Source organism: Schistocerca piceifrons, chromosome 3 (assembly GCF_021461385.2).
Source record: "Schistocerca piceifrons isolate TAMUIC-IGC-003096 chromosome 3, iqSchPice1.1, whole genome shotgun sequence".
Lineage (NCBI taxonomy): Eukaryota > Metazoa > Arthropoda > Insecta > Orthoptera > Acrididae > Schistocerca > Schistocerca piceifrons.
Window position 1 is genome coordinate 254543393 of NC_060140.1, and position 16079 is coordinate 254559471.

At 41.6% G+C, this 16079-nt stretch overlaps 1 protein-coding gene across 1 annotated transcript in view; it reads left to right on the plus strand.

Moving 5' to 3' along the window:
• LOC124788557 (vacuolar protein sorting-associated protein 13B) overlaps positions 1-16079 on the plus strand; it is a 221355-nt gene that overhangs the window by 18727 nt on the left and 186549 nt on the right. Inside the window, exons 2-4 of the mRNA XM_047255828.1 lie at positions 8103-8237; positions 11865-12042; positions 12160-12265. Of these exons, the coding sequence (XP_047111784.1) occupies positions 8151-8237; positions 11865-12042; positions 12160-12265 (371 nt within the window). The 5' untranslated portion in view covers positions 8103-8150. The remainder of the gene's footprint in view (positions 1-8102; positions 8238-11864; positions 12043-12159; positions 12266-16079) is intronic.

Genomic DNA, 16079 nt, shown 5'->3' on the forward strand with positions numbered 1-16079 from the left:
AGTTGTTGGTCATCTTCAGACACTTGCTGCAAATCAGTTCTGTTTTGTTTTTTGACAATACTTAAGACCTGCTGTTGCCTTCAGTATTGTTGAAAACACAAGAGAAAACACTTGCCTTTTGTCTGTAGATGGTGAATGACTGGTTGAAATTTACTATGGCATTGTGAAATGCTCATGTAATTGTGTCATATAAAACCATCTCTAAGTACTGTAGTTTCCCAGTAAAGGCAACTGAGTACTCTACAGCAAAGTTATGCCACAGTGGAACAGTGCATGTAATTCCATCAATAGTTGCAAACATTTGTATGGTGGAGGTTGAAGTGCTTATTTGCGACCAAATACTTGGCCAGTCTCTGTATTGTAAGGATGTGAGCAATATTAACAATTAAAGAGATTAGGAGGGAAACAGTGGAGAGATTTTCTGAATTCCGTTAATCATTCCATTTCACCTGCTAAGGTGTGGGGAAACAGCGTAGGTGATATCAGGGAATGGGAAAGGCAATATGTCCTTCGCTACTGCTGTCTGAAGTAGTGACGTTCTTTAAACCTTGGCAAGAGACCCAGGGCACAATGTTGTGAAATATTTTTACTCTATAATGTCTAACACTACCAAGATCTAACTTTTTGATGCTGCGGGACAGTAACAGACGTGGCTGGTAGGGATGCCAGTCTTTTACTGCAGCCCAAGGGACAGCACTGAGTGAGGTGATGCATTCGTTAACACATTGGACTTGCATCTGGGAGGACAACAGGTCAAACCCCATCCAGCTATCCAGGTTTAGGTTTTGCACAATTTCCCTAAATCACTCCAGACAAATGCCATGATGGTTCCTTTGAAAATGCCATAGCTGATTTCCTTCCCCATCCTTTTATAATCCAAGCTTGTGTTCCATGTCTAATGACATTGCTGTTGATGGAATGTTAAACAGTAATCTTCATTCCTTCTGAGGGACAGCAGCAGGCCTTTTCTTAATGTCCAGTGCAGCATATTGTGACAGCTAATTCACTAGAGACAAGTTACTTTTGGAGCTCGTAATAAAATTTGAATCTGTGGAATTACCTAGTTCATGGAAACAGCTTATTGCTCCACATAAAACTGGAAGCAATCATACATACCTGAAAACATACCACAATATTATTGCTCTCACAAGTTCTGGAAAGAAAGGAGGTTGATCAAACCATCCCCCCCCCCCCCCGCCCTCCCCTCCCCTCCAATAGGCTCGCTGCTCTTTGACGGGTTTGTGCTTGCTTCACTGTGAGAAAATCCTTTGCAGCATCTTTTCCCTTCTGTGCTGCATGGCTGTCCTCTTGCTATTCTTTTTCCCCTCTCTTGGGAAATATGTCTGGGATGTTGTTGGAAATTCTTTCTGTATATTCAGTTGCCGATGTCAGAACAGTCTTTCCACTGTCTTTCATTCTTTCTTTTTTTTCTGTTTTTCGTTCCCCTTCTCCTGCCTTTCCTCCACTTTTTTCTTCTTCCTCCCTGTGCACTCCTGAAGGCCAGCCCATGCGTCTGACGTGTAACAGGTGACTGGGTAACACACAATTCCCAGCCCTGGGTTGACATGTAGTGTTCGCACATATCCCCTGGTAAAGGACAGGTCCAGGGAGGGATGATTGCCTGAGATGATACCTTCTGATTGCCAATTGGTCTCCCTGTCAGGTTTTCAGGTTTGACCTGAGGTGTGAATAATCACCTAAGGTGGGTGTGCTCCCTTCTGAGGAGGTGCCCAGTTGGAAGGGGCACGCCATTGGAGGTGCTGGTGATAATGGGGGATTTTCTCACAGTGAGCCAATCATCTTTTTCACTGTCAGCGTCTGCCAAACATAAATGGAATGAGGCAAAAGTTTCAAAGACCCTTCCAGCTGTACCACAGTCCCTTGTTGTTTCACTTACTGAAGACAGTCAGTCATTCACTATGGTGAATCCGTTTATTATTCAGTAAGGTGTTGATGCAATTGCTGGTCCTGTGAATTCCTACTGCCATTAATGAAATGGCAGTTTTGCTTTTGCAACTACTCCTGATTCTCAAGCACAAAAACTGCTTGCTGCTTTGCTCCTCCGCTGCTATCCTGTTCATGTTGAGGCCCAGTGAATGCTGAATTCTTCCTATGGTGTTATTTACATTAGGCTGCTCGATGGTCTGACTGAGCCAGAAATCCAGACGTACCTCTTTGATTGGGGTGTCATTGCAGTCCATTGGGTGATGAAAACAGTAGATGCATCCTTAATTCCCACACACACTTTTTTCCTCACTTTTGGTAGAGTGGTGCTCAGTCCAAGATCAAGGCAGGCTATGAACTTCTCACAGTTCGATCGTACATTCCAGTCCTGATGCGCTGTTACCAGTGTCGTCATTTCAACCACACTTGACAGTCCTGTCAACAGGCCGCCAAATGTGTATTCTGTGGTAGGGATGCTCATGAGGGTGATTGTCCACCTCCTCCTCGTGGCTGTATCAACTGCAATGTTGTCTATCCCACCTTCTCCCGAGATAGTGCCACAGCAGGCTGTTCAGATCTGTGTGAAGGAAAAAGTGCCTTATCCAGTCGCTTGCAAGTTGCTGGCTAGCCGGAAGCCTTGCGTTCTACCGTCTGGCACCTACAGTACTGTTCTTGCTACATCTAACTCCACGAAGGACATGGCAATGCAGATGTGTGATCTCAAATTTAGCGCCGCAGTTGTAAAATCGCCCCGTATCATAGTAGCATCCCCATCTCCTCCTCCAGCTGTGCACCAAGCCACCAATCTTCCGACTCACAGGGCGAAGTCACATGCTACACAACCAGCAGGCTGGAAAGGGCAGAAGGAATACTCTTGGGAAGACTTTTTACATCCCTCCAGCCAACAAACATCTGAGTCTTCATCTGCCAACCAGAAAGGCTGCAGGTAATCAATCAAAGGGAAACGGTCTTCTCCTTCGCTGACTCTGAGATCCTCTTTGATGGTGTCACCACGCGATACCCTTGCCCGGCCAACCTCTGTGTTGCTGGTGCACACCACCAACCATCTTTCTGCACTGGACTCCACAGATTGACAGAAGGAGAATGCCAATGCCTCTGTTGACCTCATGGAGCAGGATTCTCTAGCCACTGTGCCCTGTAGCAGTGAGTCTTCAAAGGCTGGCACTCGGCAGTCGCCGAGATGACAACCCTTTGTTTTTTTCCTTTTCATGACTCTCCTCCAATGGAATGTTTGCAGCCTTCGATTCAACAAAGAATCACAGTGTCCCCTTGTACTCTGCTATCAGGAAACAAAATTGCATCCTCACAACCGCTTTGAGCTCTCGCATTTCTTCCCAGTCCACTTTGACCTTCCCCCCAGGATGGCATTCCATCTCATGGGGGAGTCATGCTGCTAATCTGGAATGATGATCATAGCCAACCCATCTCCCTGACTACCCAGCTCCAACTGTTGCAGTCCGCATTTCCCTTCCTCACTTGACCCTTTCCCTTTGTACTGTTTACATCTGTCCCTCATTCGATGTCACCACTTTGCCAGCTTATTGGGCAGCTACCTCGCTCCTTTCTGCTATTTGATGACTTTAAAGCACACCATCCCCTTTGAGGTTCTCCCAGAACCTGTTCAAGAGGTGCCCTCTTGGCTGACTTTCTCAATCAGTGTAATCTCATCATCCTTAACACAAGAGCACCCACGTTCCTTTCAGACTCCACGTACACGTATTCCCATTTGGACTTGACCTGCTGCACTGCCCATTGTCTCGAGTAGCCCATTCTCTGTGACACATGTTCAAGCAACCATTTCCCATGTGCTATCTGGTTGCTGACTCCTACCCCACCTCTGTGCACTCCCAAATGGCAGCTTACTAGGGTCGACTGGAAGCTTTACTCCCCCCTAGCGACCTTCGGCGAACAACATTTCCCCAGTTGCGATGACCAGGTAGAATATCTTACAAACATTATCCTCACCACCACAGAACATTCCATTCTTCGCACTTCCTCTTTCCTGTGCCATGTCCCAGTCCCTCGGTGGGCATGTCGTGATGCAGTTCGCGCATGGTGATGTGCTCTCCACGTTTTTAACCATCATCCCATGGTTGCAAACTGCTTTCATTATAAACAATTTTGTTCACAGTATCGTCGCATTCTTCAGGATAGCAAAAAAGCTAACTGGATTTAATTTACTAGTTCTTTTAGCAGTTCCACTCCCTCTTCTATCATGTGGGCCAACCTCCAACGGCTCTCCAGGTCCGAGATCCATTCCCCAGTTTCTGGCCTGAGAGTAGCAGAAAATATCATAGTGGACCTTATTGCTATGTCCAACACCTTAGGCTGCCATTTTGTGGGGATTTCGAACTCCTCCCACCACCATTCTGCCTTCCTCCATTGGGAAAAGAGTGGAGAAGGCTCGGGCGATATCCTTCTCAGAATAATGAGTGCTACAATGCCGCGTTTACTATGAGGGAGCTAGATCATGCTCTCACTTCATCCTGATCCTCCACCCCTGGGCCAGACGATGTTCACATTCAAATGTTGCAGCACCATTCTCTTATTGGCAAGGGCTTTCTCCTTCATATGTACAACCACATCTGGGCAGAGGGCACATTTCCCAGACACTGGCGTGAAGCCACTGTCATACCCATACCTAAGCTCGGTAAGGCCAAACACCTTCCTTCTAGCTACCGCCCAATTTCTCTCACCAGCTGTGCTTGCAGGGTGATGGAATGTATGGTTCATGTCCGGTTGGTGTGGTGGCTCGAGTCCAGCAATTTACTAACAACTGCACAGTGTGGATTTCGAGCACGGCATTCTGCAGTTGACCATCTCCTCACTTTGTCAACCCGTGTCATGAATGGTTTTCTGCAGAAATCCCAGATTGTGGCCATGCTTTTTGATTTGGAGGAAGCCTGTGACACCTGCTGGAGGACTGGTATCCTTCGTACTCTCTACTCGTGGGGTTTCACTGGCTGTTTGCCCCATTTCTTTCAGGAATTCTTAAAAAACCGAGTTTTCAAGGTGCATGTGAGTTCTGCCTTGCTGGACAACTTTATCCAGAAAAACGGTGTGACCCAGGGTTTTGTCCTGAGTGTTGTCCTCTTTCCTATCATCATTAACCCTATAATGGCCTGTTTCCTGCCGGGCATCTTTGGCTCCCTTTTCGTTGATGATTGTGCCATATATTGCAGTTCTCCACAGACTTGTCTCATTGAGGGGCATCTTCAGCGATGTCTCGATCATATTTGCTAACAAAACATCAACAATAGCTTTCATTTTCCCCTGTCAGAACCATTTGTATGAATTTCTGGCGGCACAATTTATATCTTGAGCCTGTTGGTCTTCCATTCATTGAAAATATGAAATTCATGGGGCTCATGCTCGATAGGAAACTTTCCTGGTCCTCCCATCTATCTTACCTGGCAGCCCGCTGTATGCTGGTCTGTCAGTGTCCTACGTGTCCTTAGTGGAGCAGATTGAACCATCCTCTTCCATTTGCACCGGCTCTTGTCCGTTTGACACTAGACTATGGGTGTTTCATTTATGCATCTGCATGTCTGTCCTCCTTACACTGCCTCAATACTATCCACCATCACGGCATCTGTTTGGCCACTGGCACCTTTCACACTAGCCCAGTTGAGAGTCTGTATGCTGAGACTGCCGAATTACCGCCGTCCTACCACTGTGACTTTCTCCTTAGCAGGTATGCATGCTGTTTGCCATGTGTGGCCACCCATCCTATGCCTCCTCCTTTGATGACTCCTTTGATCCCAAGTATGGGGTGTGTCACTCTTCTCTGTTACCTCGTGGAGTGTGCTTTCGGCTCTTTCTCTGGTAGCTTAACTTCATGCTAGCTGCCACTTTCCTGATGGATGTAAAGTGTTCACCAACTTAGCTTTGTGCTGCGGTCTGTGTTCACCTTGACCTTCATTTGCTTCCTAAGGACACTACTCCTGCCTTGTTCTGCCACTATCAGTTTCACGACCTTTGCGCAGAACTTTGCAATAGTACCTTTGTGTACAGTGATGGCTCATGGACTGACAGTGTGTTGGGAGTGCCTTCATTATATTGGCACTGACGATTTTCAGTATTGGCTTCCATAGCACTGCTCAGTATTTACAGCAGAGCCCATCGCCCTGTATCGGGCCATGTTGTACATCTGACGACACAGGCTTTTCAATTGCGTCATGTGCTCCGACTCTCTCAGTGCCCTTCAAAGCCTCTGTGTGCTGTACACTGTCCACCCCTTACTGCAATGGTCCAGGAAAGCTGTCACTTACTCACTCTTGATGGAGCCACGATGATGTTTTTGTGGGTTTCCGGGCATGTCAGTCTGACAGAAAAATGTGGCCGCTGATGCTGCTGCCAAGGCTGCAGTCCTTGTACCTCAGCTTGCAAGTTCTTACATTCCCTATGATGATCTCTGCATTGCTGTCTGTCAGCAGGTTACCACTGGTTCTTCCTTCATGAGTACAAGCTCCAGATTCTTAAGCATCTCCCAGCGGCTTGGACAATCTCCTCTGAGCCCTCTCGCCGTGAGAAGGTCATTTTAGCTAGACTGCATATCAGGCACTGTCTTTCCATCCATTGCCATTTGTTAAGTGATGATCCCCACCAATTTGTGGTCATTGCCCTCAACCTTTGACGGTCTGCCATTTCCTGTTTGAATGCCCCTTTTTTAACCACCTTCATTCTTATTTGTGTTTGTCATCTGAGTTATTCGCTGTTTTAGCAAACAATGCCCAGGCTGTTGACCGTGTTTTACTTTTTATCCATTATAGCAATATGGTGAAGGACATTTAATCTTTAGTTCAGGACCTCTGGCTCTGTATGACGTATTTTGTAGACCTTTCTGCATGTCCTTGTTTTTAACTGTCTTCTCTTCCGTCAATTGGCATTAATGTGTAGTCATTTTAACTCCACTCTTTGTCTTCTTGTTCAACAGTTCTGACATGGGCATGTATGACCCTAGTTGTTTTTGCACCCTAAACCAAAACCAAAAACCTCCACTTCACCTGGATTCTGGAATCCTTTTTGTTGCTTTCCACTGTGTTGATTTGCAAGACACCTACAACAAGCAAGCTATGCGAATGTGTTCATAAAAGTGCCATTCCAGCTTAAATAACATCTGATAGTAGTACATTTTAGACTTGGGAAGGTTGCATAGTACTCTATGGATATATATTGTGCACAAATCCATGAAGGGGGCATTTCAGGATGGCCCTCCATTCTGCTGTTTTTCTTCTTGGCAGAGTACTTTAGTGGTTCAGAATGCATTATTAAAATTGTGTTACATGGGTTAGTAAAGTATCATTTTTTTGGAGTTGCCTTTAAAATACAGTGTCTACAGTAAGGATACATTTCAAATTCTGCTTATTTGTTGACAGCAGTTCTATGTACTATTCAGCCTTCTGCCTTAGCACACGTATGCACAGGATAGTCAGCAGGCTGGAGAAATGTGGCAAATCATTTCGTCTTGATTATTATCATTCACATATTTTTACCTTACACTGAACTATGTGCTGACCAAGTTACTTGACTGACGTTTTGGAGAAGTGAAAGTCAAATCCCTATCTGAACAACTAGACTTGCACCATCCATGCTTTCCCTAACCCACTTAAGATTAATGCTGGAATGGTTTCTTTCAAATGCTCATGATTGATTTTCTGCTCCAACTTTGTCCAATCTAAACTTGTACTATGTCTCCCATGACTTCTTGGGGGGAGATATCTTTGAAATGTCATAAGTTGCCATATGACACAATACTTATTCGATGACTATTTCATTCTGACTATCGTGTGATCAACATTTACCAGTACCTCGCAAAGTGTTTACTTTGATGTCCCAAACTTGAGTTGAAATTTTTCCGAGGCATACAGTATGTTTTGCCATAAGATTAGTAATTATATAATACATAGTTAATGAATTCCAAATGTAAATACATTGCTGGCCCATTTACTCTAGTCCTACAATCCTCTCCTTTTAAACCTTTTCTTCTTCTTTTTTGTGGTGAATTATTTGAATAAATAGATGTACATCAGTTTAAATTTTTCACCAGTATGATAGTGTTTCTGTAGAAATTTTTTAATTTCAGTAATCTGTTTTTGCATTGCAGTTAGTGTAGTAATGATGTATTCTTTCTCCAGGTCTTTGCTGTCTGAAGATACTATGTTCTGTGATAACAAAAGTCCGCTATGTTCAAACTGGAATCATACATCACACCTATATTACTTAGTTATGTGGATAAATACATAAAAAATTTCAGACATGAAGATTCACAGGTAAACATTGTAAAATATGTGTTTGTAATATGTTTATTGATTATTTTGCTTTCATTGAAATTGGGAATGTGTGATTAAGGAAAGAACTTGTATTTGCCGGTATACCTGCAGAGTTCAAAGAATTACATCGGCCTTATGAAAATACTGAACCTTTCAGTATTGGGCATCAGTTGTGATCCACAACAACATCAAAATGGTGGATGTAAGCAGTTTGTGTAGATATGACTTGACATTTATGAAAAACATGCACACAAATACTACATGACAGCAGGTATATCTGGTATGTAATTAATGAATCATCTGCAGGAAACTGGGAGCTCTGACCAGGCACAAAATGGAAAACCCATAAACAAAGAAATTAATTAAATTATCTTTCTTAAAATATCTATAAATTCTAACCTAAAGTTATATATTCCCACGTGGAATGTTTCCTTCCATTATACTAACCTAAAGTTAGTATCATTATTTTCAATTAAAATGTACAGCTAAATTAATCTGCATGATTCTAACCAACCATGGTATAGCATTTATACCAAAAACTATACAGAAAACCAGTTTTGATATAAAGCTGGTATTGTTATACTCAAGTAACCTGTGCATCTAAATTGAACTTAACAATGCCCAACAACCACCTAATAGCAACTGTCACAAAAAAAAGAGTCTATTTTGTTGTGAAGTCGGTAGTTATATCTTCACTACAAAGTTAACTTCGTGATTCTCATGAAACGGATACGGGTCAGCAGTTCACAAACTTTAACTAACCAGCAAATGGAGAGCTACATTCCTATCAATAACTTCATTTCACCAATGTAACTTAACTGAATTACCTGATACCAACCAAAATATAGCACATTCCTCAAGAGTTCTTAAAACTGAGTAAAAACGTATGTAACTTTCAGGAAACGCTTAAAAGATAAACACTTTCACAAAATAACTACAGAAAATAAAACACCATTGTATTTACGAAACAGATAACTCAAAAAATAAGTGTAACAAAATGACATGTTCGGTGATCCTAGTCCCATGAAAACAGAACTGCTAAAGAAAAATTTAAAAACAGCTAGCATAATAGTGTCACAGATGATAAGCATTTATTTTTCATACCAAGTGTCTCTATGATTAGATCTCCGAGCACTGTCCTCTCAGCACTGCTATGTAAATCCATCCCTAGTATAGAAAAAAAAAGCTTTAACCATTTTAATCACTTTCCCATATTTGTGGCATTTTGTACAGTTATTGAACACTCCGTACTTTTAAAGTAAAATTGTGGTAGATGCCATGTTGCACATCTTTTCATAACTGTCAAACCAATCTCAAATAAACACCCGAGAAAGATGATGACAAGATCTAGATTAGAAATAGTAACATACTAAACAACTAATTTTCAAATACATTCACTTACATGACATCACATGCTCACAAAAAAATTATGTCATGAATCACATTCAGTTGGCCTGATGTAGTAATATGCAAGTGTTTTTATTATTATTATTATTATTATTATTATTATTCCAAGCTGCATCTGAAAAGTTCAGTGAATGGCCTGTATGTCAACAAGCACTCGCTGTTGTTCAGATGACCGAAGTGGAGCAGTGGTGTATGCTGCAACCAAGTTACTGTGAGAACTTGTATTGTTGTAAAATGAAGCGCTAAATGGAACAATACATAACATGAAATTTTGATTCAAATTAAGTAAAATGAAAATGGAGACTCAAGGAGTACAGTGTTGAAGCAGTGAGTAAAACGTGTGTGTTTGAGTGTTTTAAATGCTGTAGAGACAGAAAGGAAGGTGTCAAGTATGAGCCGCATTTGGGTCGACCATCAATAAGCACAGTCACAGATGACATCCAACAAGACAGTGTAAGTACTGCTGTTCATGAACTTTTAAAAAGGTGGAAGCTATGTGGCCCGTTTGTACCAAACACACTAACAAATTAGCAGAAGCAAACTCTGATGGAAAGTGTGGAGATTTCTTTGACATATCTGACTGGAATCCACAATTTTTGGAAACCATCTTCATAGGAGATGAGTGAGACCTGGTGCTACCATACAATCTGGAGACCAAGTGACCATCAATGGCATGGTGTTCATCATCTTCCCCACCTCCCAAAATAGCCAGCTGATAAAAACAAAGATAGCCAGCTGATAAAAACAAAGATTAAGATGATATTGATTGTCTTTTTCAATAGGAAGGTCTTGATACATCATTCATTTCTACCCAAGGGCGAAACTGTCAATATGGAAGTTTTGAAATGGCTACTGCAACACTTCTGGGAGGGGGGAGGGGGTTGGTAAGAACTGTAACTGAGTGGATGGTGGAATTTCCTTCATGACAATGATCGTCTGCACACTGCAATCCATGTGCTCAACTTTCTTGCTCAATACATGGTGACTGTTCTTCCTTATTCTCCAGATTTGCCACTGGCAGATTTCTTTATGTATCTCCACCTTAAATTAACCCTGCAAGCCTTATACTTCACAGACATTGGGGACATCAGACAACACATGACCACCGTGCTTTGATAACTGATTCTTAATCGACATGTAGTGCTTGTTAGGGAAGTCTGGAATGCTGGAGAAGGGCTATGAGATTGTTTGCATAGTAATTGCAGGTATGTGAACATACAGGGTATCACAAACAGTATACAGATGGTAGATGATCAGAAATTGAATAGTTTGAGGCAAGGGACATTGCGTGTCAGGCATGTGTCTCTAAACTGTTTAGATTTCTTAACAATCAGTTGCTTGCCATATCGGTGTTGCGGTGCTACCGTAATTAATACACAGAGGTGGAGTTTGCCACTATGTATAGTGCATGACCGGTCGTTGAGACTGGTGCAGCTGAATGTAGTGTCCAGAAAATTGAGTGACTGTGCAGAAAGAAGTTTCACTGCAGTTTCTCAATGGGAATATAAGTTGTTGCAATCAAATCAGAGAGTTTGCCAAGAGTCTCAAGAAAGAATTTTTTGTACTGTAGAATTTAAGCAGATTACATTTGATTGTGTGGAGGAGAAATCATCCATAAGATCACATCAACTTAACTATGAAATACTCTTTTAGAGGAATACAATGTGGAGAGCACTGATGAAGTAACATGTACCCTCCAATCATAAACAACATGAGCAAGCTATGGAACCATATGATTTTAATCACAGAGTTGAATTGTGTCAGTGGAGTTTCCAATGGAGTACCACAGAGCTGAATTACATACTTTTTGTAATCTTTGTGACCTTCAATTGTTACTGTAAGGCTCAAGTTGTTTGTGTCAATAAAATGCTAAAGATTCATTCCTAGCCATTAATTCATTATCACAGAGTTCTGTGTTTAGAATCATGTCCTGGTCATATGATTGTGACCTTAAAGTTCTTGTACACTGTATAAATATCTTTATGTGATTATGTTTGGTAAAGGTAAATGATATTTTTAAAGATTTTGTGTGAATACAATATGAACTTGTGAGCCTGTTCATTATTTATATATGACATGTACTGCAACACTTGGTGCCTGAAGATTACGGTTTCTGTAAAATTCAGTAGCTGAACTTGATGTAGAGTTGGACTATCATACTGAATTTTGTCTTAGTTGAGTCTGTCATTAAAATGTATACCAATAGTTATTCTGTTGTAGGTTTCTTTATGGGGAGGAGATGCTTCCTTTCACAATCTGGAGCTTCGACTTGAAGTCTTGGAGCAAGAACTGCAGCTGCCATTCAGCTTTGCAAGTGGTCACATACATGAACTCCTGATTCACGTACCTTGGACGAAGTTGAATTCTGAGCCTATAAGCATCACAATAAACACTATTGGTTGGTTTCTCCAAAAATGCTTAATGAATTTTATTTTGGGTGTGATTCAAGTTTCACGTAGATTGTAACAGGATTAAAATTTTCCACTAGTTTGGATCTGTGTGCCCTTTTTTTCAGAATGCATTTTGAACTTAAAAAATGAAGATACTGTGTGTCCAGAAGCAACCGGTCATTCAGGAACTACCAGTGTTGCCGCAAAGGAATCACGTAGGAAACCAAGGAAGTATGTTTTGTCATTTTCTTGCAATTTGATGTGCCGAAACTAAGCTGTTGTTTTAGTGTCTGAAATGCACCTTGCTAATTTTAATCATAATTGTTTGTTCAAATAAATGAGTGAGAGAGAAAACGCAGAAAATAAAGAGAAATGCGTAGATAATTTTTGGGACAGCTTTCTCATCATATGTGCAGATTATCTAAACACATCTAGTGCATCATGGTTTTTATTTGGTAGACACAAACACTCATGAAATAACATACTAAACATAAAAAATTAAAGCAGTTTAATATGATTGAATTGTTGTTGTTGTTGTGGTCTTTAGTCCTGAGACTGGTTTGATGCAGCTCTCCATGCTACTCTATCCTGTGGAAGCTTCTTCATCTCCCAGTACCTACTGCAACATACATCCTTCTGAATTTGCTTAGTGTATTCATCTCTTGGTCTCCCTCTACGATTTTTACCCTCCGCGCTGCCCTCCAATGCTAAATTTGTGATCCCTTGATGCCTCAAAACATGTCCTACCAACCGATCCCTTCTTCTAGTCAAGTTGTGCCACAAACTTCTCTTCTCCCCAATCCTATTCAATACCTCCTCATTAGTCGCGTGATCTACCCACCTTATCTTCAGCATTCTTCTGTAGCACCACATTTCGAAAGCTTCTATTCTCTTCTTGTCCAAACTGGTTACCGTCCATGTTTCACTTCCATACATGGCTACACTCCATACAAATACTTTCAGAAACGACTTCCTGACACTTAAATCTATACTCGATGTTAACGAATTTCTCTTCTTCAGAAACGATTTCCTTGCCATTGCCAGTCTACATTTTATATCCTCTCTACTTCAACCATCATCAGTTATTTTACTCCCTAAATAGCAAAACTCCTTTACTACTTTAAGTGTCTCATTTCCTAATCTAATCCCTTCAGCATCACCCGATTTAATTTGACTACATTCCATTATCCTCGTTTTGCTTTTGTTGATGTTCATCTTATATCCTCCTTTCAAGACACTGTCCATTCCGTTCAACTGCTCTTCCAAGTCCTTTGCTGACTCTGACAGAATTACAATGTCATCGGCGAACCTCAAAGTTTTTATTTCTTCTCCATGGATTTTAATACCTACTTCGAATTTTTCTTTTGTTTCTTTTACTGCTTGCTCAATATACAGATTGAATAACATCGGGGAGAGGCTACAACCCTGTCTCACTCCTTTCCCAACCACTGCTTCCCTTTCATGCCCCTCGACTCTTATAACTGCCATCTGGTTTCTGTACAAATTGTAAATAGCCTGTCGCTCCCTGTATTTTACCCCTGCCACCTTCAGAATTTGAAAGAGAGTATTCCAGTTAATGTTGTCAAAAGCTTTCTCTAAGTCTACAAATGCTAGAAACGTAGGTTTGCCTTTTCTTAATCTTTCTTCTAAGATAAGTCGTAAGGTTAGTATTGCCTAACGTGTTCCAACATTTCTACGGAATCCAAACTGATCTTCCCCGAGGTCTGCTTCTACCAGTTTTTCCATTCGTCTGTAAAGAATTCGCGTTAGTATTTTACAGCTGTGACTTATTAAACTGATAGTTCGGTAATTTTCACATCTGTCAACGCCTGCTTTCTTTGGGATGGGAATTATTATATTCTTCTTGAAGTCTGTGGGTATTTCGCCTGTCTCATACATCTTGCTCACCAGATGGTATAGTTTTGTCATGACTGACTCTCCCAAGGCCATCAGTAGTTCTAATGGAATGTTGTCTACTCCCGGGGCCTTGTTTCGACTCAGGTCTTTCAGTGCTCTGTCAAACTCTTCACGCAGTATCTTATCTCCCATTTCATCTTCATCTACATCCTCTTCCATTTCCATAATATTGTCCTCAAGTACATCGCCCTTGTATAAACCCTCTATATACTCCTTTTTTCCACCTTTCTGCCTTCCCTTCTTTGCTTAGAACTGGGTTGCCATCTGAGCTCTTGATATTCATACAAGTGGTTCTCTTCTCTCCAAAGGTCTCTTTAATTTTCCTGTAGGCAGTATCTATCTTACCCCTAGTGAGACAAGCCTCTACATCCTTACATTTGTCCTCTATCCATCCCTGCTTAGCCATTTTGCACTTCCTGTCGATCTCATTTTTGAGACATTTGTATTCCTTTTTGCCTGCTTCATTTACTGCATTTTTATATTTTCTCCTTTCATCAATTAAATTCAATATTTCTTCTGTTACCCATGGATTTCTATTAGCCCTCGTCTTTTTACCTACTTGATCCTCTGCTACCTTCACTACTTCATCCCTCAAAGCTACCCATTCTTCTTCTACTGTATTTCTTTCCCCCATTCCTGTCAATTGTTCCCTTATGCTCTCCCTGAAACTCTGTACAACCTCTGGTTCTTTCAGTTTATCCAGGTCCCATCTCCTTAAATTCCCGCCTTTTTGCAGTTTCTTCAGTTTCAATCTGCAGTTCATAACCAATAGATTGTGGTCAGAATCCACATCTGCCCCTGGAAATGTCTTACAATTTAAAACCTGGTTCCTAAATCTCTGTCTTACCATTATGTAATCTATCTGATACCTTTTAGTATCTCCAGGATTCTTCCAGGTATACAACCTTCTTTCATGATTCTTGAACCAAGTGTTAGCTATGATTAAGTTATGCTCTGTGCAAAATTCTACAAGACGGCTTCCTCTTTCATTTCTTCCCCCCAATCCATATTCACCTACTATGTTTCCTTCTCTCCCTTTTCCTACTGACGAATTCCAGTCACCCATGACTATTAAATTTTCCTCTCCCTTCACTACCTGAATAATTTCTTTTATCTCGTCATACATTTCATCAATTTCTTCATCATCTGCAGAGCTAGTTGGCATATAAACTTGTACTACTGTAGTAGGCATGGGCTTTGTGTCTATCATGGCCACAATAATGCGTTCACTATGCTGTTTGTAGTAGCTAACCCGCACTCCTATATTTTTATTCATTATTAAACCTACTCCTGCATTACCCCTATTTGATTTTGTATTTATAACCCTGTAATCACCCGACCAAAAGTCTTGCTCCTCCTGCCACCGAACTTCACTAATTCCCACTATATCTAACTTTAACCTATCCATTTCCTTTTTTAAATTTTCTAACCTACCTGCCCAATTAAGGGATCTGACATTCCACGCTCCGATCCGTAGAATGCCAGTTTTCTTTCTCCTAATAACGACGTCCTCTTGAGTAGTCCCCGCCCGGAGATCCGAATGGGGGGCTATTTTACCTCCGGAATATTTTACCCAAGAGGATGCCATCATCATTTAATCATACAGTAAAGCTGCATGTCCTCGGGAAAAATTACGGCTGTAGTTTCCCCTTGCTTTCAGCCGTTCGCAGTACCAGCACAGCAAGGCCGTTTTGGTTAATGTTACAAGGCCAGATCAGTCCATAATCCAGACTGTTGCCCCTGCAACTACTGAAAAGGCTGCTGCTCCTCTTCAGGAACCACATGTTTGTCTGGCCTCTCAACAGATACCCCTCCGTTGTGGTTGCACCTACGGTACGGCCATCTGTATCGCTGAGGCAGACAAGCCTCCCCACCAACGGCAAGGTCCATGGTTCATGGGGGGGATGATTGAATTATTGAGTGAAAAGAGAAGGGTTTGTGATTAGTTTGATGATGACTGACTCCACAAAATGGTCTCTATCTTGTAATCCTGACCCCTCACAAGATCATGCATCAGTTTCACCAGTGTTTTTTTCAGCCAAAGTTGCTTCCACTTAACATTCTGCTTTGTTTTGCGCAACTGCCTATTTACACGGTCCAGTCACAATAATGTGACCACCACCTGTGT